The 26,912-nt window shown below is 41.5% G+C and overlaps 1 protein-coding gene across 5 annotated transcripts in view; it reads left to right on the forward strand.

The window, feature by feature from the left end:
- NLGN4X (neuroligin 4 X-linked) overlaps positions 1-9,489 on the forward strand; it is a 160,407-nt gene extending 150,918 nt beyond the window's left edge. For all 5 annotated transcript variants that reach the window (XM_053387276.1, XM_053387270.1, XM_053387274.1 and 2 more), the window contains one exon: positions 5,795-9,489. In XM_053387276.1, coding sequence (XP_053243251.1) covers positions 5,795-6,641 — 847 coding nt within the window. In that variant the 3' untranslated portion in view covers positions 6,642-9,489. The remainder of the gene's footprint in view (positions 1-5,794) is intronic.
- The last annotated feature ends 17,423 nt before the right edge of the window (positions 9,490-26,912 follow it).

Genomic DNA, 26,912 nt, shown 5'->3' on the forward strand with positions numbered 1-26,912 from the left:
AGATAACCAGAGTATGCACCACTCTGGCGAGACAGTCCACGGGCATAGCAAGCATTGATCTGACTGCACACCAATTGGAGGGCCCTGCATTTGCAATTTTCAGGGTCAGACAATGAGTGATAGCACCAATCAACTTTTGACCATCACTACTGCTAGTACAACCCTTTTAGGGGTGTCAGATAAGAACAGCATACCGGTTGAATCGAATGCATATTTCCATATACAGAATATGTTTGCAGAAGTCTGTTCCTGTATATGTGTCTCTTTAGCTGTCCTTGAAGCTGTGCTCCTGGTATTGAAAGGATCCCTTCCTCTTCATAGTTCCTGTTGTTTCCCCCCTATAGTATATTTAGCTTTCTCTGGTGTGCTGTCTCTAACATAGTGGTCATTGTCTGCTATGAGACTGAAATATGGTCACTTTCTCTCAAGCAGAGTCTTGAAAACTTAATGAGCTTGCAACCTGGAATGTTTAAGCAAGTATTCCACGGGGACTCAATATATATTTGTACTGTTTATGTTTGTAAGAAATAACTGGTGTAGCTGACTAGCCTCCCAGTAAAATCAGGAATACCTAGCCCCTCATGTTGTACACACACACACACACACAATCTGACATGTTTTCAATTCTTAAATAAGGAAGAAACATCCAGAATCTTACTGTACAATTAATACTTAGTGCATCATTTGGAGGTTCTGCACTATTCCTCTAATTGGCACAGACCTCAGACCTCCTATGCTTACAAACTGCACACTGTTTGATGGGCCCACTACAAGAACTAGGTTTTGAGGAGAGGGCAGTGCTGCAAAACCACTAAGTGTCAAAAGATATGACAGCAAAAGGCATTTTGTGTTCCAGCCTGTAACTGGAGCTAGCATATGAAATGTGACAAAGGGCAGTGGCTGTTGAAAGCGGGAGAACATTAGGAATCAAAAGCAGCTATTTACTAATGCGGTATTTCCAGTTCCGCCAGCTTTATTCTTCAGTGTGCTCACAGAAATGAGACTGAAATGCTTGCGTGCAATCCCCTCCAAACAGTACTGTTTAAAATGCCATTAAGTGAGCAGAGAAGGCACTGTATAAATGTTTGCGGCATATACTTTGATGTGCTACCCTCATCACTAAATCTCAGATGGCTTTGTACATGATGGGTTAACTCCTTTTGCTTCTGTTTGGAAGCAAATTGGTAATTGCAAGCTTTCTCATAGGAGGGCGTACCACTACTCTTCTTTCCAAGAGTTTTCTTCCCACTTGTACCATTGGCAAGTGCATGCACACACATTATCATCATATACCTCATTGGTAGAGCATCTGCATAGCATGCAAAAGGTCTCAGAGCTGGAAACTGGGCAGCCATTAACAGTCAGTGAATATAATACTGAGCTAGATGCTCCAGTCATCTGACTCAGTATAACTTGACAGCTTCCCATGTGTCTGTAGTGGAGAACTGCTTGAGAAGTCTCCCACCGACATACACAGCCAAAAGTACAAAGGCATTCACTTTAGATCTGCAGAGGAAACAAGCATAGGAAATGATAAAAGAATCAGCTCAAACACAGAAGATATACCCCACATTCGAGCCTATTTGTTTGGATGGTCCGAGAGGGGCTATTGCCCAGTGATAGAGTACAGTCATACCTTCAGGTTGCGAACGTGATCAGTGTGGAAGGCACGTTCGCAACCCACAGCGCTGTGTCTGCGCACACGCGTGATGCAATTCGGTGCTTCTGCGCATGTGCGAGCACCGAAACCTGGAAATAACCCGTTTTGGTACTTCTGGGTTTGGCCCGGTCTGCAACCTGAAAACTTGCAACCCACAGTGTTCATAACCCAAGGTATGACTGTACTTGCTTTGAATGGAGGTGGCCCCAGGTACAATCCCTGAGTACTCTAGTTAGAGTTGGAAAAGACCTCTGTCCATGGTGCTGGAAAGTTGCTTCAAGTTTAGTGTAGACAGTACTGTGCTAGCTTAACAAACTTAGTCTGACTTAGTAAAGGGCAGCTTCTAGTATGCAGCAGGTCATGTAGTACAAACTACACAGCATTCTGCAAAAACAGGGATTAAACATTAAAGGAAGCCTTTGCATACTAATGCACAGTTCCATGGCAATCAACAAAAGCTGTAGTGAGAGCAGGCAGTTAATTTTAAAGAAATGTTGTACATGTACTGAATCTTGCTGACGTTTTGAACCAGAGAAGAATTTGGGGGGGAATAGCATTTGACTTCTAATGCAGCCAAGGATTACTAGCTGCAAAAGCTCACATTCCGAGCTAAGTGATATCAAACTTTTGTAACGTTTCTATATTATAGAAACATATCCCCCCCCCTTACCAGAAGGCTACATTTTCCTGTTACTCTCCCAAGATTGCTTGAATATTTCCCCACATGGATGATACTGAACTATAACCACCAGAAATACACTGCAAGCTATTTAATTTGATGCATTTCTTAATACGGCATCCCTTACGTGGGGGTATACTTGTCAGAAAAAGTAAAAATTGAGGATGGTACTTGAGGATGGCACTTCGCCCCATCCTGTACCTTAGGAGCACATTTTATCTCTCCATTTCATTTCAAATTTCAGGTGGAATAAGAATCAACAAACTCCAGCTTCTTAGGTCTTAGCTTCTGCAGAATATGAGCATCAAAATGAATTAAAACAGGTTTTGACAGTATTATCATTTGAGAGGTGGGATTGGTATTGTAGTACATAGATTAATGGTTTAAACAACCAGCATACCTTTCAAGATGCAAAATGCGTTGTCGTCATCATTTTTGGACTCTAGTGAATATTGGCATCTCATGTTTTGACATGAGTTCCTGGTCAAGTACCATATTGTCAAAATCATAGTTATTTAGGTCTACAGCTGGTTCTGTGCAGCTCCTGATCTAGCAAGTCTACTTTGAAGTGAAGTGAAGTCTACCTTAGCTGAATTGGGATCATATTATCCCACTGCTTACTCTTCAGGATTTACCAGATCTTCCCTTCCCTTCCCTTCCCTTCCCTTCCCTTTCTTTATTTGTAAAACAACTAATACTGTGGCATTCTTTACAAACAAAATTAATAGGTTTTGCCGAAGATGTTGAAGTCCTGCAGAATGGCAACAATAGTGTTTTAAACATGGATATTGCAACATAAGGTTTGCTAATAATATTAAAAATAATAATGCAGTATCAAATTATTTCCTTAGAACTAAGCACACAATATGCAAAATTCATAAATTATATAAGCTGATGTTCTCCCCACATTGGGCTATTCAGAAGTTTTAATGCTGCATTGAATGGCAAGAGAATTTCCCTTTCGTTAAAAATAGTAATAATGAAAGGCTAATTCTGTCAAAGGAACAGAAGGATATTATTAAGCTTAAATAATACTTTTGCCTGCTGTAATAACCAGCAGCTCTGTTTGAACAATGAAGGAACCTTTGGAGCATTTAATTGTGCTTATGGATATTTTGAATATATTTTGAAAAGTTGTAGCATTCTACGAAAAGCAATACTGTAATGCTCATTTCTAAAATAAATGAATGTAACATGTTTGGAAATAAAAATGAGAAACCTTGGTGTAATGCATTCTGCACTCTGGAGCAATATTGAAAAAGCACTAATTCGTCAAACAGAACCTGAGGAAAAAACGTAGCTTGTAACAAAAGACAGAATGCTGAGCTCAGCCATTGCAGTGCAACAAAGATATTCACATATTTGTCTTATTTCGGGGAAAGAATACATAACTGCTGTTGAAGCATGAAGCAAGGCTCCGTATCTCATAAATATTATCCCCCCACCATTTCTGTTTTGAAAGCAATGTGAGTCCTTTGTTGCAGTGTCTAATAAGGATGCCTAATAATCAGAGTAATGATAATCACTCTGATGCAACAAGACGATCTCTCGGTGTGGAAACAGATTTCCACCCATGGACCTTTCCTTCTGTATGCATAAAAAGGCTACTGGCAAGAAATGGGCATTGATTGCCCATGGGTGAGCAGGCAGTGCTTTCCCTTCCCCCTGGTGTAACTGATGATCAAAGCTGACAGCATTGGCTATCTGGGTGAAACAGAGATTGCTCATTGCAGCATGCCTTCCTGTGTTTGCAGTTCCTTGATACGCACTGGGCATGTGCAGCAAAACACTGGGAACCTGCTGCATTCTCCCAGCTGTCTTTGCCACTGATTAGGTTGTTAGCAGAACATGCAAGAGCCCATGTGGTGTAGTGGTTAAAGTACTGGACTAAGACCTGGCAGACCAGGGTTCAAATCCCCACTCTGTCATGAAGCTCAATGAGTGACCTTGGGCCAGTCACAGCATCTCAGCCTAACCTACCTCACAGGGATGTTGTGGGAATTAAATGTATACCACCTTAAGGTTCTTAGAGAGAAAAAAATACAATATGAATGCACAAATAAATAAATAAATAAATAAATAAATAAATGCTCCCTTAGATTTTCTTCACTATTTCAATTACCCACATTTCTGTAATGCTGTTTGTTCATGGCTATGGATGAGTCCCTTCCAACTCATCCAGAACATTATTCAGGCTTTTCTAGTGTCCACACTTAATATTTAACAACAGGGGAAAAACCTGTAGGGACTTTTTAAGCATATAACTTGAACACACAAAAACCACAATTTCCTGCCACTCACTTGCCCTCCATGCCACCTTCTCCTCTTACTATGTAGGTATGTGGGGAGTAAAAAATGGCAGAAGTCTCCTTTGGAGGAAAGGATGTAGCTCAGGCCCTAGGTTTAATCCCTGGTATCTCCAGGTAGGGCTGAGAAAGACTCCTGCTGGAGAACCAGTGGTATCCAGTATTTGCAATATGAGCCACAGGGACCAGTGGTCTGGCCCACAATAAGGCAGCTTCTTATATTGTGGAAAGAAAAATCTTCATGGGGTCTCCCCTTGGTTGCACATGCCTCACAGAAGGTAGTTTTCCTTCTGAAATTCATAGTCAAGTTTCATAATTCCTAGCAAGGAATGATGTTCTGCATGTAATTTTCAGCTGATAATGCATTTGAAGGGAGTGATCTCTGCCGTTTTACCCTCTCCACATTTTCCCATGGTAACACCTATTACTTGTGGGAGGTGGTAGTGTTTTTGGAGGATAAGGGAGAAACAGAAGCATGGGGTTGGATCTGATTTGAAAAGGAGGAACCTGTTCAGGCTGGCGGTGGCAGTACTTTCTGCATAGTTCTAGTTAGAAGTGCATTGGGAAGGGAATTCAGTACAAAGGCTTAGGAGTAAAACAAATCAGATCACAATTTTGCTATCCCGTTTGTGAGAAGTGAAATCAGAAGAGCACCTATATAAGCCAATTTGCCAGTTTATAGTGTTTGTCCAAATCACCCCTTTTGAAGAAACAGTCTGATCTAAACATAATACAGAAAACTAGCTCTGATTATATATATGAACTTGAAGAACCAAAACCTGGCATCAATATCCTGAAATAAACATTGTTAAAGCTTGTAGTAGTATATCCAAGCATGTAATTATTTTCCAGGTTTGGGACTGCTTTGTAATTGTTAAGTTGCGGGTGAACATATCAGACGACACAGCGATTCTTCAAACAGCTCTTGTTTATTCACAGGCCAGAACAGAACTGAACTGAAGGGTTCAGTAAGCCTGCTTTATATAGAGCTCCAGTACAATGTAACTGTAACAATTTTCTAAAACTATCCAATCACTGAACGTCACTTTTGATCTCTTATTTGCATAACTATCTACAGTATCCCCCTGCTGGCCCAGGGTGAGAACTTCAGTACATAACAGTAATATTGTTTCGTTTGTATATTTACAGGGATCCGAACCAACCTGTTCCCCAGGATACAAAGTTTATCCATACGAAACCCAATCGTTTTGAAGAAGTTGCCTGGTCTAAATATAATCCAAAGGACCAACTTTATTTACACATTGGCTTGAAACCCAGAGTCCGGGATCACTACCGAGCAACGAAAGTTGCTTTCTGGCTAGAACTTGTTCCACATTTACACAACCTGAATGAAATATTCCAGTATGTCTCCACAACAACAAAGGTGCCGCCTCCTGATATGACATCATTCCCTTATGTCACTAGGCGTTCTCCTGGCGGGAAGTTCACCACCAAGCGCCCACTGATGACACCGAGCAACAATCCGAAGCATTCGAAAGACACACAGAAAACGTCTCCAGATGATGCAAGTGTTCTGATAGAAAACAAGAGAGATTATTCCACAGAGCTGAGTGTTACCATTGCCGTAGGGGCATCTCTGTTATTCCTCAACATATTAGCATTTGCCGCGTTGTACTATAAAAAAGACAAGCGACGTCATGAGACGCACAGACGCCCCAGTCCACAGCGGAACACCACCAACGATATCGCCCACATACAGAACGAAGAGATAATGTCATTGCAGATGAAGCAGCTGGAGCACGATCACGAGTGTGAGTCACTACAGGCACATGACACCCTGAGACTCACCTGTCCACCTGATTATACCCTCACTCTTAGAAGATCTCCAGATGACATTCCACTCATGACGCCCAACACCATAACCATGATTCCAAACACATTAACAGGAATGCAGCCTTTGCATACTTTCAACACTTTCAGCGGAGGACAAAACAGTACTAATTTGCCCCATGGACATTCCACCACTAGGGTATAGCTCTGTTATTCGCCCCACCCCATGCCACCCGGAAGATTAAAAATAAGGAAAAAAAGGGGGGGAAAGCAAAGAAAATAAATCATACTCTCCATCAAGCAACTTGTCTAAACAAAACAAAAAGATATAGAAAAAGAGAGAAAGGCAGACACAATTTTCTTACAGATCCTTTTCATAGGAACTCTGATATTCTATTAAAAAAAAAAGATCACCTTCTCAAACCCTGTGAAATGTGAAATGTGTACATTGCTATTAGGATACTGCTTTAATATCTCAACCACTCTGATTGAAAGTTAAGAGTTGAGGCCTGAAGAGAATCACTTAGAAAGGATATGTATTGAGTGTAACAAACAGAAGCAGAAACTTCTGGAAACACAGAGCCAGTGACTGTACAGTTTTTTAATAAATAAAATTTTAAAAAAATGTTCTATATGTGCCATACCATGAATGGCCCTTGTTATACAAAAGACATCACCATGGGCTTTTACCCATCATAAGAAACTGTAATCCAGAATGGGGAAATAAGATTTTATTATTAAAAAAAAAATAGGACTGACTATGCAGTAAATACGTATAGTTCTGTGCAAAGAGATGACTTGCCAGCCTGAACTATATTTAAGAAACTTTGTAAAAAAAAAATGTACATAGCTGTGAGTTTTAAAAAGAAGAAGCTTTTATTGGTGTTTTCAGTTTGAAAAGAGCTTTTAGAAAGATTGTGCTTTCAGTTGTGATCTATGTGTATAAACATTAATCATACCACCTCTGTTTCCTCCCAGACCAAAAGGAGGGTTTTCTTCTTAATTACTAGTGGTAAACCAACACATGAGGGTTTCTTTTTTTCTCCCTAATGTTTCATTTCTAGGAGAACATGATGTCATGCCGAGGATACAGACGACTGTGTGGCCTGCCAGATTTTCTTTTACAGGTTACACACATGCATGTTAAGGCGTTCATAGATAGGAAACAGTTGGGTTTGTTTTCCTAAAAATATATAAATATATAAATATATAAATCCTTTTTTCCCTTTCCTTTCCTATTTTTGTGTTAGCCTTCATATACCGCAACACAGAGAAACAGATTTGAAGAATTACAAAAAAGCTTGTTAAAATTGAGCTATGAGTCCATATTTTTTGTTTTGTTTTTATTTCTTTTGGGTATCTGCTATGCCATGAATCGTTGCTTTCCAAATTGTGAGTGCCCTGATGCGTATTAAGAAGGCCTGCCTCTCTGGCCAGTCTTTTTCTGAGGAAGATTAGTTCTGCCTGCACCAGCAGTCTGCAGAAGAGGTTGATCTGAGAAGCAACTGCTCTGCTATTTTGAACAAGGGAAACACATGAAGTGGAAGATGGGGAAGAAATAGTTTCTATTTACTGTTCGTTTAATAAAGTATGAGGGAAGATCTGGACGGAACAGTCTATAAAGAGCTTTTGGCCCAGTAGTAATTTGTAACCAAGCCCACAGTCTTTTGTTGCACCACAGAAAGGATGGATGGCCTGGAGAGCTAGAAGAAAACCATATCAAATGTACAATAGGTGAGTCGCCTTGAAGAAGCTGGATCATTTTACTGTGCAAAAGCATCAAACCTTTTTCTTGATTCCTCACTCTATTCCCGTTAACAGGGGAGTTTGGTATGAAAGGCAGCTGTTCCAACAAGATACTTGGCACCTCTGTATAAAGTTTTTAAAAAAATATCAACTGTTATAAAGGTAGAATTGAGTTATTAATAAGTGAAGAATGGTTTATATTTTGTCTTTAGAAAACTGAAGTTAAAGTTGGTAACCAAAGATATTTGAACAGAGTTGCTCTGCACATGATCATATCTTTCCCAGGATGTATATTGTATTTTTTATTTCCCTGTGTTAAAAAGGGCACAACGCTGTATTATCATCCCCAGATAATCATATCTGACACAAGATGCCTTCTGCCGTTAGACTAGACAGCTTGCAACATACTATCTTACAGCTACTTTGACATCTTCTCATCTAGCTGTGTTATAGGTGCAGCTCCATACTGTTTCTGGCAAAGAAAGCAGGTCCTGACATTGAGAATCGCAAAAGGTGGATTGGCAATCCAGCAAATTGACTAATGTGGCCCATACTGAAGTCTTGTTGGAAATTGAAAACTTGTATATGCTTTCTGCTTCTTGGTGAGGGTTTACATGAGCTTAGAGCTCGGTTTGTCACCCAATATTAAATGGGGATGAAGGGAAAAAACAATTGCCTTCCATGATCTTTACTGTAATCTTAATTAAAGCTGGGCCTATTCTATGCCATTCTCACAATTGACGCATTGCCTCCACTAAGACACAACAGTTCTTCACGACTTGTGGGATTAAAGAGAATGGGATGTGATGGCATCTTAGTTGGGTATGTTTGTTATGTGAATTATGGTATTTGTTTAGTATTTCCAGTTGTCTTCTGCTAGCAACATGTACAGTACTGTGTCAGGCTTGTGACATTTGGGTAAAACCGTTTCTGTAAGTGAATGATTTTAGCTTTTAAAAACAATGACAATGACGTCACTTTAATAATCTAATACGTCTGGACAGATGTATGATTTATAAATGGAAATTTTTAGGCTCTTCATAGGATTCTATAATAATAACAACAAAGTATACTTTAAAAAAAACTATAAAAGGAAAGAAAAAAGAACTTTCCCAGGCTTTTCTTCTTGACCTTAAGAGGCACGCAGGGTTTCTTTTTATTATTGTTTCTGCATTTTTCTTTTCTTTTTTGGTTCTGCCTTAAGTAAGGATAGAAGATATATATGGCTGGACACATATGTATAAACTTTTCAGCAGCATTTTTAATAATAAAATATCACAGTATTTTCTAATGCTTTGTGCAAAGAATTATGTGTTTATCCTTTTTGTAAAGAAAACAATCATTTTAAAAACTGACACCTGTACTTAAGCTCTCGGGTCTCCATAGAGGCTTGTCATGTATGGCAGCGGGTTCAACTGGTAGGTTAGATTTGGGTTCATATTGTAATTAGCACTGCTGTAAGCCTATTGCCAAGTGAAATCCATGCCTGATGCTGAACTACCAAACAGCAAGTACTATTTGTTATTGCATATGAATTCCATCACTTTTCTGAAGCTCTTGTTGGTGCCAAATGAAAACGAAATGCTTGAACAACAACATGTGCCCAAATTTTCATAATTAGCAATCAGTCCAATGAGGTTGGAGTGATGTCTTGCCTAGTTTTGTTTCTGAAGTTGACCCGTACAGTCTGCAACTCAAATTTAAGAACATATGAAGGTGCCTTATATTGTATTAGACTGTTGGTATCTAGCTCAATAAAAGGGACGCGGGTGGCGCTGTGGGTTAAACCACAGAGCCTAGGACCTGCCGATCAGAAGGTCGGCGGTTCGAATCCCCGCGATGGGGTGAGCTCCCGTTGCTCGGTCCCAGCTCCTGCCAACCTAGCAGTTCGAAAGCCCGTCAAAGTGCAAGTAGATAAATAGGTACCGCTCCGGCGGGAAGGTAAACGGTGTTTCCGTGCGCTGCTCTGGTTCACCAGAAGCGGCTTAGTCATGCTGGCCACATGACCCAGAAGCTGTACACAGGCTCCCTCGGCCAATAAAGCGAGATGAGCGCCGCAACCCTAGAGTCGGTCACGACTGGACCTAATGGTCGGGATTCAAGCCAGAAGAGCCTCCAGCTCTTCTCTTAGTCCAGAGGAATTTGGCCACCCTCCAGGTGCCCGGCTTGAATCCTTGTTTACCTCCCCTGCCAGCGCCTGCCGGCAAGATCAAGGGAGGTCTCTTCGGCGATTCTCCTCAACGTGAAGGAGAACACACCACTCCTCCCCCAGGGAGGGGGAATGAGCCAGACAGAAATATATTTACATGTCTTTATTCCTGTCTTTCACCAGTACAGAGAAACATGTCTGTACACTTTGAATCCCAGCTGCAGAGAGAGAATAAACTCCACCCATGCACTTCCAGTACAGGGTCATGTGCTGCTCTGAGGTAACATCTGGCTCTCAGAGCACTTTACAAACAGTCCCAGTTTCCCACGGGACAATCCAATAACATCCATATCCTGTTTACCATTCCAGCCACCTGGTGCTTGCTTCTGCATTGCTCCTTTTTCGTAACATCCTCCCCCAAAAGAATCAATGCGTGTTGCAGCAAGCAAAGCATGATCCAGAGAAGAAAACAAACAGTTGTTATACACATAACACTCTCCTGTTGTTTCAGTTCCACCCTTGGAACTCCCCGCCACTGGTTTCCCCAGTGTACCTCTCTGGTTGTCTGGTTTCCAAGGAATGAGTGCATCTGCATTACCTTGGCTAGCAACTCTCTGTTGTGTCTTTGTCTCTGACTTAGACACAGCTCCAACCTGTCCTCGGTTGTTTACAACAGCAACACACGCAACAGCTAAGTTAGCAAACTCTTTTGAGTACCTCTTGGGTGGTTGACCCTTTGTAACTCTCTCAGACCTACGTATGAGGTGCTGATCCTCTCTGCTCACTGGTCCAGTCTCAGGACTCTTTGGAGAACTAGTTCCAATGGTAAACAGTGGTTCATCCTTCAGTTGTGAAGGCCTATCCATTGTGTGAGACTTCCTCTCAATGACTGTGACAACTGAGCTCTCCGAGCTATCACTTTCACTCTCAGTACCACTGTACTCAGTGAAATCATCATCATCTGAATCGTCCTCAGTGGGAAATGTGTGTACTATCACTCTCTCCTGTTCAGGAGCACTCTCTAGAAATTTTGTGAGAATCACCTGACCAGATTCAGACAAAATTACTCTGTAGAGACCCTTTTCATACCCCACAAAAATGCCTCTGGCATTCTTTACTCCACCTGGAGCTTCTGTTCTCACATGAGACCCAAAAACCTTGAAATGGGCAACAGAAGGTTTTCTGTGGAACAGTTTCTCAAAAGGAGAACTTCCCAACTCTTTTGAAACCTTTCTCACTTTCGTATAACAGAACGACATCAGAGACTCGGCCCAGTACTCATGTGGCAGATGTGAACTAAGCAATTGCGCTTCCATCCCCTTTTGCAATTCTCTGTTCACCCGTACACAGACACCCTGTTCCACGCTTCTGCTGAAACAGAAACCTTGTGTCTGATCCCCTTCTTCTGCAGGAACCTTTGGAAATCCTGTAAAAGAAAAATCTGCTTTTCATCTGTGAATAGACAATCAATGTTAGCATCATGCATACTCTTAACTTTGTCACAAAACTCCTGAAACCTCTCCAAGGCTTCCTTTGGCTTTCTCAACACATAAACCCAGACATAGTTAGAGAAATGATCCACACACACAAGATAATATCTTGCATTGCCTCTAGATGGTTCTAGAGGACCAATCACATCAGCATACACCCGCTGAAATGCTCTGTTGACTCCGGTCACCTTCTTGCTCACACCTGCAAGAGAAACTTGGTTAGACACAGATGAATTACATTCCATGTAATCACTTTGGTCAAAAGTCAACAAATAAAGTCCATCTTTCTGTTTGGCAGAAAGATATAACTCTCCATCTTTGTAGATCTCGCAGCTCTCAGCATCATAGGACAGTCTCAGTCCTTTCTTTGCAATCTGCGAAACACTTAGCAGATTGAACTTCAATTCAGGAACTAAGTAAACATTGTTTATTGTCAAGTCCAGACTCTTAAGATAGACAGTCCCTACGCCGGCCGCTTCTAGCTCCTGACCATTGGCCTGTGTCACAGTGAAGCTTTGCTTCTTAAACGTAGAAAAGAGTCCTCTGTGTGGGGACATATGAACCGTCGCTGCAGTGTCGATAATAAACACGTTCCCAACATCTGGCGTGGTTCCTTTCACCATCAAAGCTTTTCCAGGTTTCACCGAAGTCTTGGTGTGACCTTTGCCTGACGCCTCAGGCTTTGCTGAGCGGCCCTTCGCTCCTTTTGGCTGACGTGGCTTCTTACAGTTCCGCTGAAGATGCCCAGCCTGTCCGCAACTGTAACACTGGACAGCGTTCAAAGCTAGAGCTTTTTCTCCAGTAGCTTCATCTGTGGGGGAATTAGAACTCCGTTCCTCCCTCCCCCTGTCCTTTACTTCCAGTGCAGCAAGTCTGTCCTGTTCATTCAGAACTACGGCACACACCCTCTCCGCGGTCAAATCTTGAGCCGGGAGGGAACCAAGCTGACTGGCAACCGTTTTGTAAGTCCGATTTAAGCTGTTGATCATCATGAAGCAAAACACTTCCTCCTGCAGATGGAAATTGCGTTCCACCATCTGCTGGCGCAGATATTTCATCTCCGTCAGGTGCGCTTGAACATCTCCATCAGGCGCAAGCCTCAGATTGGTCAGCTTCTCAAAATACAGCAACGCTGAAGAACCAGCATCCCTCTGATGTGTTCTTCGTAGCATCTCCCAAATTTCCCGTGCATATTCCAAACCCTGAATATGCACCAATTGGTCATCTGACACACACAGAATTATAGCCGTTCTGGCTTTCAGATTCTGTGACTCCCAACCTCGGGTTGGTGCAGCTGGGATGGGGTTCTCAATCACGTCAAAGACCCTCTGATTCTGCAGCAGGGCCTTCATCTTTATAGACCAAGATGAACAATTGTCATTAGTGAGGGGAGGGGGATAGGGCAAACCTCCCGCCTTCTTGGAATCCATGCTGAAGCCAAGGGTCAGCTGTACACTCAATCTCAAGCCAGCTTTCACTTTTCAAGCCAGTAAACCTCCAAAAGTCTCTCGGCTTGTTTACTGCTTTCACTGGAAGGCAAGCCTTTGGGCTGTTTTTTCAAAACCCTTGCACAGCTGCGCAGATACACTTACGATTTCCCAGGCTCTTTTTAGCCCACTCAGTAACTGGCAGACGTTGCCTAGCAACCTGCTCAGGACGGAACTCCTTATCTCACCACAGGAATTCCTGGTATGCAAGCTTGCTCTTTCAGAGCTGTTGTTTTACAAACGCAGCTATTGTGAACCAGAAATTAAACCTTTCTGCGTTCACTTTTCTCTCTTGCCCAAAATGCAGCATACCTTTTCTGGGGCTCCGTTGCCTTGAAACACACTCCTCTCGGTGTCCAGCTGTCTGTTTCAGCTTCTGGCTGCAGGCAGACGCTTTTCTTTATCTCCTTAGGTGCAGAGGATGGCAACGATTCATCGACCTCTCACCTCTCATGCAGATTCTCATAGATCAGATAACCATCGTAATGCTACCAGTTGTCGGGATTCAAGCCAGAAGAGCCTCCAGCTCTTCTCTTAGTCCAGAGGAATTTGGCCACCCTCCAGGTGCCCGGCTTGAATCCTTGTTTACCTCCCCTGCCAGCGCCTGCCGGCAAGATCAAGGGAGGTCTCTTCGGCGATTCTCCTCAACGTGAAGGAGAACACACCACTCCTCCCCCAGGGAGGGGGAATGAGCCAGACAGAAATATATTTACATGTCTTTATTCCTGTCTTTCACCAGTACAGAGAAACATGTCTGTACACTTTGAATCCCAGCTGCAGAGAGAGAATAAACTCCACCCATGCACTTCCAGTACAGGGTCATGTGCTGCTCTGAGGTAACATCCGGCTCTCAGAGCACTTTACAAACAGTCCCAGTTTCCCACGGGACAATCCAATAACATCCATATCCTGTTTACCATTCCAGCCACCTGGTGCTTGCTTCTGCATTGCTCCTTTTTCGTAACAACCTTTACCTTTTACCTAGCTCAATATAATTTAAACTACATCTCAATAGCATCTCCAAAGTTTCAGGCAGGGGTATTTCATAGTCCATTAGCAGCCCATATGACAGTGTCATTGGGACGTTCCAAACAGACCATGTCATTGGTGCTTATCTGAGGGGGGGCAAGAGGTGGGGAGTTGGGTGCTGTCCCACACAGCACTGAGTTCCCTGCACCTTGCCCTGCCCCATCTCCTACTGGTAAGTGCCAGTGAAATGCTGTGTTCAGAAGCTAGGAGAGCAGCTAGGAGAGCAGTGATGCCCCACCTACTCCACCACACAGCCTGCCACAGTCCCGGCCCTATCTGGAAATGCCACAAATGGAACCTGGGAACATCTGCATGGGCTTTGGTGAGACTCAAACTGGGTGTCCTGCAGATAGGGATGTGGGATAAATTCAATTCAGTTCAGATGTTAAGGCAATCTTAGCTAATTAGATCTTTTCAAAACCATACAGAAACTGAAACACAGCCTTCCTTCAAAATCCACATTTCTCTGAATTTTGCAATGCAGCTTTCCAAGCAAGCATCGTGTGTTTCTTTTTAAAGTCATATTCTAGCACAAAGTGCATCTAATGACATATATCAGTGAAAATAGCTTACAAAATGCATTATATCGGGGGATATGTGCATATTAGGCAAAAATGCATACAAAAATGTATGCATTAGGAGACATTTTCATGAAGACTTTAAACCAAAGGGGATCACAAAGTGTTATGAAAATAAGGATAACTGAATTTAATACTGGAAAGATGAGAAACAGAGATAAAGAGGAAACGTTATATTAGACCACGTCTTCTTGCAGATCAGGAATTAGCTGTCTGTCGCCTGTATTACTAGGCTAAAAGGCTAGACTTTCAATTAAAGCTCACTATTTCTCTAAAATATTGAAACAGCTATTATTGATAACTACAGCATATGGAAACCTTGAATGCAGCCCTAAGAATTGCAGCCTTCCTGGTGTGACCAGGAAGTGTGTCCAGTCCCAACAAACATGTTGAGAGCACCGTCAAGCATAGATTTCAAGTGCAGGGAAGCATTCATGCAAGCCAAATGGAAGACCTGGGAATCTATTCACTACAACAAACACTCAAAAGATAGTGGTTCAGGTTGAGAGAAAGGATAAAATGGGAGAAGCTTGTCTCTCCGGGTAAGTAAGTTCCAGTTGATTTATTTTAATGTATTGTCCCCTTCTCCCTCAAGGCTCAAGATGGTAAAAACAATGTGTGTTTGTGTGTGATTTTCATTTTACAGATACAGTGGTACTTCGGGTTAAAAACTTAATTCGTTCCGGAGGTCCGTACTTAACCTGAAATTGTTTTTAACCTGAGGTACCACTTTAGCTAATGGGGCCTCCCACTGCTGCCACACCGCCGCCACACGATTTCTGTTCTCATCCTGAAGCAAAGTTCTTAACCCGAGGTGCTATTTCCGGGTTAGCGGAGTCTGTAACCTGAAGCGTCTGTAACCCAAGGTACCACTGTATGGCTTTTTATTTAAAGCACTTAATATTTGAAATTATTTTAAAGATTTATGTGTTTTCTTAAAATACCTTCATCAAATTTGGTTTCAGTGCAATTTACATACCGGATTCCAGTCCGTACTTCAACCTTTGCGAACAAAAGAATGTAAGAAAAGTCCAACTGGATCAGGCCAATGGTCCACCTACTCCAGCATCTTGTTCTCACAGTGGCCAACCAGATGCTTACATGAAACCCACCAATAGGACCTTAACACAACAATGCTGTTCCCCCCAATTGTGATTCCTAGCAACTGACATACAAAGGTATGCTCCCTCTGAGAATGAAGGTAAAACACAGCCATTGTGGTCAGATGGCAACTTCTATCCAAGGAAGGCTTTTGATTCAACAGAAAGATTCCTTTGGTAGATGAGGACACAATTGCTTTTGCTGATTCCTTGCTCTCCCAACTTCCTCCCTGCCACACAATCCATAATATATCTATGATCAGAAAGTGCACTTCCGTTTGCCAAAGGGCAAGCCTTGATCTATCCCCAAATAAGTGCTCTTTGGAACAAAAGTAGATTTTCTTGGAGGATTTGCTTCTGTGTTTGCATATAGAACAGGTATGCTTATGCACTCCTGTGGGAAGAAAATAGATATATACATAAAAGCAGATATTATGAAGTTGTTTTGGAGGTTGCTGTTTGAATTATTGGGGGGTTTGCTTCATCCTGAGCAGGAACTAGTACATTCATGTGAGAAGGCTACTTTTTAAATTTTCTTTTGGGATACAGATCCCCATTTTTTAAAACTATAAATCTCAAAGAAATAAATGCTTTTTCTTGCACACAATACATTATTAACATTCCAAATTTCTTATATCTTGTCAACAGGCTACTTGAGCAGAATCTAAGGCATAAGAGAACTGTGGAGTAATTATGAGTGGAACTGAAGGAATCTACTCACCCCTATAATTATAATCTACTCATCCCTAGAATTATAAAAGAGTCCAGATTGTCTAAACTTTAGCTATTTAAATGTTAGCCATTTAACCATTGATACAACTGTATGTGCTGAATGTTTAATCACACATTTGCATATCTGAACATTTGGGATGTTCCCCAGATCATTTCTGTGAAAAGAGGTTATACTGTATAGCCATAATTTTGTTCACAAAATCTACTAAGGGATGGGGGAGAAAATTATTCGGTTTGCATTTTGATGCAAACTGACCTAATTTCCCAGTCCTGGATGTACATTCAGGTTGGAATGCACTTCTTTGAATTTTGTGACACCATTTCAATTAGGGAAAAAATGCACACAAGGATGTGTATTTTATGAGGGAAATGCATTTGAGGTATGCATTGAAAAGTATACAAAATGTGCATTTTAAAGGAATAATGTGTATCAAGTATGCATTAGAGCATGGGTAGGCAAACTAAGGCCTGGGGGCCAGATCCGGCCCAATCGCCTTCTAAATCTGGCCTGTGGACGGTCTGGGAATCAGCGTGTTTTTATATGAGTAGAATGTGCTCTTTTATTTAAAATGCATCTCTGTGTTATTTGTGGGGCATAGGAATTCATTCTCCCCCCCCCTCAAAATATAGTCCGGCCCCCCACAAGGTCTGAGGGACAGTGGACCTGCCCCCTGCATTAGAGGGAAAAGTTGAAATGTGAATTTTTCACTTTTTAAAAAAATCTACAGAAGGGTATAGAAGAGAAACGACCTATCATTAAGTGCATGCAAAGTGGTCATGAAACAGAAACATCTCTACTTCCACTCTAATAATATGTGTCCATCCCTTCGACTCCAATTAAAATCTTGCACACAGTTCTCAGATTCAGTTTTAGTCAAGTCTCTGACACGACTTCAGAAAATGTCCACATCCAAACTGAAGAATCTGGTCTGTGATGGGAACTTAAGTCTTTGGAATCAGCTGCCTGAATGTTGAGTCAGGTGGCACAGTTCATATTGTAGCCCAAGTGGTACCTTTGGGGAACACAGCTCTATCTGCAAGAGTTTTTGCAGAAATCAGTTATGGGAGTAGGGATGCTAAAGTTCTGGGGCCTGGTTCTATATCAAGATTTCCCCAGTCACCTTATACTTCTCTAATTATGCACTAATGTGTGAAAGACTACTGTTAACTGGTACATCATGGATACAGTCAGCCACAGCGTGTCTAATTGTGTGACAGCATTTTGCTTAGCCTGTAACATCAAGGGAATTGCAGCTGATTATATTTGTAGTCAGCTAGTTAATGTGTAGTCATCCATATATATTTTTCTGTATACAAAGTGAATATCTCGCTGTTCATGCAGATTAAATAAGACAGTAGAGGCAAGTACATGGGATCACAGCAGCAACGGTTTTTTGGATATCACCCAGAAGTCCACCTGCCAGACATGGATCCTTTCTAAAAAGCCAACCATAAACAAAATATTTTTAACTCCTTATGCAAGCTTCAAGCAATAATTCAAGGTCTGAATTATGCTGCTTTGTAGTATAGAGATATGTGTCCCCTTTCTTTTATATTTTGAACTGACCATTATAGCTCTAAATAGGTAGCTCTTTTGGTCTGTTAGAATAAAGCGCACATGGACCACATGCTACAAACATTTTAAAGCATTCTGTTCTTTTCAGAAATTATCAGAATGAGTTCAAACTTTTGCTGCTAACAGTGTTCTAACAAGAGCCCTTAAGTCATACAAAATGTATCTAAAGGGCTAAGTGCCACTTGTGGTTTTTTGTTTTATACCATCGAGTATTGTACATAGCAAATTATTTTTGACAAATTTACAGAAAGAGTGCATATGAACTGGATAACATTATAGAGGACAGCTTACAATTTTGGAAGTTTCAGTTTGGGTACATTTAGATCAGACACACACACACACACACACACACACACACACATATATATATGAGAGAGACTTATTCAAGGTCTGCTATAACTAAATTATGATTGGTAGCATGAAGATAAAATATTATTGGTGATAGCTCTGTGGATTAATTCTCATGCTCAGGATCTAATCCATCATCTTTGAAGAAGGAGAGAGATTTCTTTAGAAAGAACTAAAATTACACCTTTCAAAGTTGTTTCTCATATCAAAAGGAAATGCATCAGACCTCGCTACTTTTCACCAATTCTCTTGAGCATGACATACTCAGTGATGTTCACTGACCATGTGCAAAGACATTCTGATTGCTGTGTGGGATGTGACTAGGTTAGTTGACTCACATTATTTTATTAGCTGGAGTTCTCTGGTATCTCTAATGTAATCCTGTTTGCCCCTTCAAAGGTTCTACATTTTGCTTTTCTCACTTGATCTGGGATTATTTGCTTGTCACCTACCACTGACAATGATTATGGCACATCCACAAGACTCCACTGGTTTATAGTGTGTGGTAGAAGAATTTGGCCTAATTCAGTCACACTGACCTCAAGCAGAGAGTTTCAGAAATTTGAATTAGGGAGGGAGAGGGGAGGAACACAAGATGGAAGGGTTTAATGCAAAGGGTATAGCTTCAACCAGCCCCATGCAGAGTGGAGAACAGCCAGACACACTTGCCCCGGGCTTCAGAGGGCTAGGCTGGCTGGGGTGCCCTTCCAGGGGCCTGTTGGACTTAAGTGGTTATGACAAGAACTTTATCCTAACACGACTCCCAACCCAGGCCTCAGACAAACTATGCAGAAGCCTGGGTGGTCATAGTAATGCTACCATCTCCTAGAGGTGGGATCTATGCTTTTAAGGAAGATGTTCAGAAGGTTTTATGTCCACAGATGAGTGTTCCAAGAGTTATTTGGTCTTTATTTTCTCCTGCTACTCTCTTCCTCTGTTCTTACAACAGCCAGACTAGCAGAAATTAGGGCCCAGACCAATGGCACAGAAGATGCTGAAATGCATTCCTCTTCTCCAGAGCTGCAATCTGGAAAGTCGAAGTAATCACTCCTAGTCACTGAGTACATTTTTCATCTTCTGCTGCATTTCTTGGCTCTGTCTAGTCTCTCAGCATGACAGGTTTTGAGTGACTGAGGTCTGCCATACAGTGGATATTCATCTGTGGAGGTTTCATGTCCTTCATGTCTAGTTCCTCTATTTTCGCCCTTTATCTTTTTCTCCCCAAGGGCAGCAGTGACAGGCATTGATCTCCCTGACTTTTCTCCTTTTATCCTGCCAACTACCAAAACTTATTAGCTATAATCTCTGCCCCGTTCAGTGTTTGTTGTCTTTGGTGAGTGCAGGTGTATTTAACCCCCAGATGCCCCTACATACTCCCTAGTATCTAGCCTACTCAACCTTAGCTCCTTATCTTATGCTTTTGACCATTTGATCTGTGTTACTTCTTGCTGAATGTCTGCAATATTTAGTGGATTCAGTCCTGGATAAAACAAGAGCTGGTGCTACTGACGCTGCTCATCAACACAAGGTGAACTGCACATCTATTTGTCCTAGACAGTATTGGTGGAAATCAATTGCTTCATACTGGTAGTCATGATAGTGCCAGTGCAACTCCTGGAGAAGGTAATATTGTTCAGCTTCTAAACCTTAAGTTTCAATGTCAGAAAGATCTGTGTTTAGGGTGTAGGCTATGTGTAGGCTGATTTTGGTTGGTATTGCCACCAACCTCATTATGGTGATATGTAGTAGTCATGTGGTCATATTTAAATATCCCTGCTAAATGTTGTGGCTCTTTGAAAAATACAGGAAGGCCATTATTTTTTGGTTCATCTCAGGTGTCAAAATGGGTTGGCCCCAGTTTTGTGTCAACATCAAATGAGCTTCACCTACTTTGGGGGCAACCAGTGACACTCCCAACAGATTTACATGGGACTTCTGATATAAATGATTGTGGAAGGATAAGAAGTTGAAGGTTTCAAAAAGGTAGGTATGAGGAACGGTGGAGATAATTTTGCATGTCTTATCAAAATTCATTCATCCTATCTTGAACTTCTCTTCATGATTTGCCTGAGCAGATGCAACCGTCTTTGCATCCATGGAGGTGAAAACGTAGGCATGTACAGAATGCCTTTCCCACCCTAACTTCTGATAAAGTCCACACATTATCAACATGTTCATGGGCTCCTTTGATAGTTCTCTGATCTTTCCACCTGAAGAGGAATCTCTACATTCACTACAAATTTTGCTTTAAGGCTCATGTCCGTGGCACTCCTAGATCAAAGAAATAATAAATCAAAAACATCTACATAAGGAAGAAAAGTGTGTGTGGTGTACTACTGCAAACTGCTGCATAAACACTTAAGAGTTAAGGATCCTGTAGAATAACTGCAGTGGCAGTCTGGTGTCTCAAGCTGTGACCTTCTGTTGTCATTGGGAACACAGGGTGTCTTAAGTTTAAAAGCAGTACTAAGTGTTGTTGTGTGATCAACCCTTCATTGTCCTTGGTATTCTTTTTCATTCCTGCCGAATACTTGAAAAATCACAGAGAGGAGAATTATAAATGTTTGACAGAAGATTTTTTAAAACCCATATGCACATTTTGCAGGCCCTTTCTCACAACTTGTGAGCATAGGAGCCAACTCCTAGGGGTCGAGGTCCCTTCACCCCGCCTAAAATATTTGAGAGTGCTGGGCCCCCCAAAGTTGATGGGCATTGCCATTCAAATGGTGTGTGTGTGCCATGTCATGTGATTGATTATGCAGTGTGGGACTTACCTGCCCCCCCATATTTTACTCAAGTTGGCACCCCTGCTTATGAGTTTCTCCACTTTCAAAGCAAAATCCCTCTTGCCTTTAAAAAGGGAAATAATCTTATCAATGTCAAAAAGCAGGGCCCAAGAATAGGAGAAAAGACATATATCCGGATAACTGAGGTGGGAGGGAGACCAAGTTACAATCCCATTTCAGGGGTGAAGCATTGAGTCTAAATTATAAACCATGTGTGATGAAATTTATAGAAATATATTTGTATTTATGTAGCTATTGTCCAGATCTTGTGAATGGGGCCATTCAGAAGCAGTGTTAGATCAAAACAAGTATTATGAACATTGAATTCCTGGCCCAGGCCTGTCTCCAGAGCAGAAAGAGGATGTTCATGCATTCAGCTTTAACTTTTAAGTTTGAGAAGCAGATATTTGTGCTTTTTTATATGGCTTGCTGGTCAGATGCATGGCATTTTAGTAGCAGTAGTAGTAAGAACTACCTGTCCCATAGATCCATGTTCAGAGACAGAAGGAAGGGACAGCTGATAGGATACACAAAGAAACACAATAATTAGGGGCATTGATTTCAGGTACAATAAGAACCACTGCTGCTGATTAGATTACGAGCCCAAAATATATGACACCAAATGTTTAGTTCACACACATACCCCACTGTACTGTCACATCTAGCTATATATAATGTTGTGAAATGTTGCATCTGAAAAAAATAATCTCAACCTACTTTGGAATTACTTATACAATAGGAGAGAAAAAGAAAAGAGAGAGAGAGAGAGAGAGAGAGAGAGAGAGAGAGAGAGAGAAAGAAAGAAAGAAAGAAAGAAAGAAAGAAAGAAAGAAAGAAGCAATCTTATATGCAGAATGCATCGCCCTATGCAGTCGTTTTGCAGAAGCTGAAAGAAATTTCAGTAAACAAGTCCAAACAAACAAACAAACAAACAAACAAACAAACACCTATTCAGGTTAGGACAAGAAAAGTTAAGCCACCCATTTGGACTACCAAATGCAAATTTGCAAGTAAAAAAATAGTATTAAAACAACAACAAGAACAGACAAAAATTGGTACCACAAAAATTGACAAACACATTGTGGCAATGGAACTTAGGAAAGAATTTCCCATTGTAGCACTTCACAGGGTAACTATATGGATAGCCTTTTGTGTTCTTGGAATCCATTTGTGTTAGAGTTCCAGAAGGTATGGAAAGCCCATGAACACTGGGGCCAGGTTGAAGACCTGTGCAACCTCAGGGTCCTCCTCTTAAAATATGAAGTGATGCACCACGGAGAACTTTGTTTGACACTGCATGAAACAGACACTGAAAATATGATGAAAACCTGTCAAGGGGATAGGATCAAGGGGTACAGAGAAGCATTATATCTGAATTGCTTAGAACTTATTAATGTGGTTCTGAATGTACAAGGAGCAAAGGGATGTAATTAAGGAGTAAGCTTTTTCTACACATGATGCACCTCCATATGACACTTGCCTAAAGGGTGTTATTCTTTCAGTCTTATCCCCAATGCTATGAACACATTCCAACTGCATGCACCAGTTCTGTCAAATGTGGCATCATCTGGTTTTTCGATAGGTGGAGGGAAGAACCTACATTGCGCTGCTGTTGTTGATTTGCTCTGCTGTGTTCTTTTCTTATATTTTCTGCTGTTGTTTTGGTGGTTTTGCTTTCATATACATAGCACCTTGAGCTACTTTTGGAAACAAGTGATGCAAATGTTTTAAATGTTTTAACAGCTAATTGTTACATAAACCAGACAAAATATAGATGCTGAAGTATCTCCTGAAGCTGGATAATCCTGACTGGGGTGGGGGTGAGGGGTGGGGGCGGCAACAAGGATATTGTAGTAAATCAAAGTGATTTCTATAGAGAGAGAAAATTCATTTCCGTATCATGGCTGTGATCCAGCAAGACAGGAAAAAATGGAATGTAACTCAATCAAATGTGAAGATGCACCTGTGTTTTCCTCCATCCCAATTAAATCAGAAGTTTGAGGACTGTGCAGAGGCATATCTGGTGTATGTGAAATTTTAGATGTGGCCAATGGAGTTTTTGACTGTTTGATATTTAAATCCATCATTTGAACCTCAGTTGCATTTGAGATGGATGTTTTTGCTTGCACTGTTGATAGAGCAAAGGAGTAGACTCCCCACCTTCCTGGCCTTCAGTCTGCATTTATTGCTATGGGGAGGGAACATAGTTAAATGCCAAAGCACTTGGTTCGATGCTTAGTATATTAAAATGGCTCTCCAAGATGCAGCTCCCTTTGCAATGCTACAGCTGATTGGAGTAGGCAGCAGTACTGGGCCAGACCTGACTCAATATAAGGCAGTGTTTAGGTGAGAAGAAAGATGGCAAAAGGAAGACTTGAGTGCTTTCAGCTCTTTGCTCTGGAGCAACAGGTGAAGTCATACTGGTTTTGTGCTCAGGTCATGCTTGCCATAGATATCTGTTTATGATGGGAACAGGATTCTGGACCATTGGCCTGACCCAGCAGACTCTACTTTATTTTATTATGTTCTGTTTTCTGGAGGGAGACAAATTATTTTGTTGTTAGTTGGATTGGAGGGGCATGTTTGTGCTGGAATCTAATGGAAGATCCCATTGTTCAAGTAGCTGGGCCAGGCCACAAGGGCCCAAGTATGGGTTGTTAGTATAAGAAAGGAAGCTGTTGTGTGCCAGAAGGGAAATGGTTGGACCCCCTCCCTCACTTGGCTGGTAGTGAGACAAACAATAGTGTGTGATAGAGCTGGGCTTGGAAGCAAGCAGAAACCTGATAACCAGGATAGATTTCTGCTTGAATTCAAGGCTATGACTATGGGAGAAGCAAAGCCTTCTGGGGTGTTAATGCTGAGAGCTCCCACATCATAGGCTCAGGTTGTATATATGCGTAGATAAATCATATATTAGAAAGCCACCATAGTCTCCACTGTCCTTCATTCCAAGGAAACCAAACCCTGGGTAAATATCTAGAACTTCTGGAATCTCATACCACATGGAGATTGAGGTGATGTGCAACAATATTATCAGCTATTACATTCCCTTCTCTACAGGAAAAAGCCTTCCCTAACCATTAGGTCTTTCATACAAGGAAGAGTTTAGGTGAACTGATGTTCTTCAGAGAGAGGAGGGAGAACCTTAGCAAGTCCAAGGAAGCCCCTTTGTACACAGCTTCTCTTCCCTTTGCCAAAGACAGAACAAACTTTCTCCCAAGAGAACTACCAGGACATGGTACAAAACCTGACAAGACACATTGGCTGTCTTCTTTCCCCCCACTAAAACAGGTGAGTTGCTTCCAAACTCGTATTCGATTTCAAAAATGTAAGGTGTGTACATAGTGGATAGTTGACATCAGTCACACAGTTGTAGTACTGTATAGTATAACCAGAAGTACCACAAATCAAGAGAGCATAATAAAGTAATGCTATCTTGCTCTTCCTTGGAAATACCAGTAGTTACACTCTTTGATCAGACGTATTAAAGTACGCCGACTTAAATGTCAGAGCTCCAGCACAGTGCCATAGAGAGAGTTGTTCAAAGGCAAGAAATGGCACTCAGGTTCTAACACAGATTGATTCCCCCCTCAATGACCTAGAAAACCTATTCCCTGCTTCTTCTTCATCCCCCTTCCTCTCCATCTTTTGTTAGTAATTAGGCAAAGGAGCTGGCATTTTTGTTTCACCTCCTCTAAGCTCTAGCCATAGAAAGAGCTGTAAAGTTCAAATTATGGTGTCCTCTCTAAGGAAAGGTATAGCATGAAATCTTTAGTGCCTCTGCATCAGGAGAACTTTCATTTAAAGGGCAGCCAGTCAGAACAAGGAGACTGGTGGGTTTTGAAATTCTCTAAAGGGTGAATCTTTAATAGGAGGACAGAGCCTCCATTAGCTATATGACGGTTGTGTCATCCCCAGATTTTTTTTTTTAAAAAAACAAACAAACCAATGAAGGTCAGTCTCCTAGGATTGTGGCTGGAATCCAGAAGGTTCTCTTGTATGAGGAGAAGGAGCTTCCACTTCCACAAAGTTTTCCCTCCCAATTTCCACTGATTCTCTTCCCCTTGTGCAACATCCTATACTAGTCTGGTGGATCCCACCTCCCCAAGCCTCAGGACTGGCTTTTCAATGGGAGGCAAGAAAGCTTGTTGTACAAGCCAGGAATGCCAACTTGGTTCCGTGACTGTGGGTGCCCAGGGTTCTGCGTGCCAAGCAGCATGCATGGCCCTGGCACCAAAAATTGTGGGTGACCAGCCCATTTGTGGAGAATTTTGTGGGGGCTCAGGCACCCAGAGCCCCAGGGAGTTGGAACCTATGGCACAAGCAGAATTCTGCTCATGCTTTTATTCTGGATTCAGCCCTCCATGGTAGAGGAGGAGAGCAAGAAGATAAACACTCAACAAAACATCTGTTTGCTAAAATGCATTTGTACACACACAAATCTGGAAGGTAGAAAGCTGTACCCTACCATGCTGCATTTGGAAGTTTCTGTTGTTGTCAAATGTTTAGGATTTGCCAGGAGAAATATTGTTTACCCTTGAAACATTGGTTTATCACAGAATCAAAGTAATATCTAGGCCAGTTTATGCAAGCAAATTGCATAATAGGGAAAAAATTAGTTTTGAGACTTTGAAAAGATGAACAGTTGCCGTTTCCATCTACAGCAGAATGCAAAGCAGGCTTGTATGTTTCTGTTCTGTCGAAATTAGGAATTGTGGTGGGAGCTTTAAAAGATAGTAAAATTACTCAAGAGTGGTGGTCCTCTTATCCATAGAACGAAGCTAATTTCACTTAATGTGAAAATCCAAATGGATTTTGAAATTATTATTCAGGCGAAGGGAAGCGAAAACAATTCTGGTTGTAAAGTCTGCATAATTTCTTTGGTGAAAGGGATCATTGCCATATATTCCTAAACCAACCCATTATTCATTACAACATAAAAACACAGGGTGGTATTTAGCTATGGCTTACTCAATTTCAGTGGACCTACTCTGAGTAAAACTTAGTTTGAATAGAGCCCACAGTAATTATGATATTTCATACCATGTTATCAAGTTGGCATGAACAGTGTAGAAAAATCACTTTAATACCTTTTGAGATTACTGAGCTAATTTATAATTGAAAGAGAAGTTGTGAAGCTTCTAGACTACAGTCTCTCTACCCACATATCAAGTTTCCAATCTGAATGGCCCTCCCTTTTACTTGTAGGAGCACCACTCCCTATATATACTGGCCCAGACCTTGCTGTTTCCATCACCAGGGCCTTCTTGTGGTCCCACTGATGGCTATGACTCGAAACAGAGCCTTCTCTGTTGTGGTATCTCATTTATGCAATTCCCTCTTCTCAGAGGTGCCGCAAGTCAGTCAGTCTCATTATTGAAGTTTCATCACCAAGGCTCCTGGGATATCAATATTTATATTTTGGTGGAAGCATCTCTACTGCTTTGGCTATCTC

The sequence above is a fragment of the Podarcis raffonei genome, chromosome 4, assembly GCF_027172205.1.
Source record: "Podarcis raffonei isolate rPodRaf1 chromosome 4, rPodRaf1.pri, whole genome shotgun sequence".
NCBI lineage: Eukaryota > Metazoa > Chordata > Lepidosauria > Squamata > Lacertidae > Podarcis > Podarcis raffonei.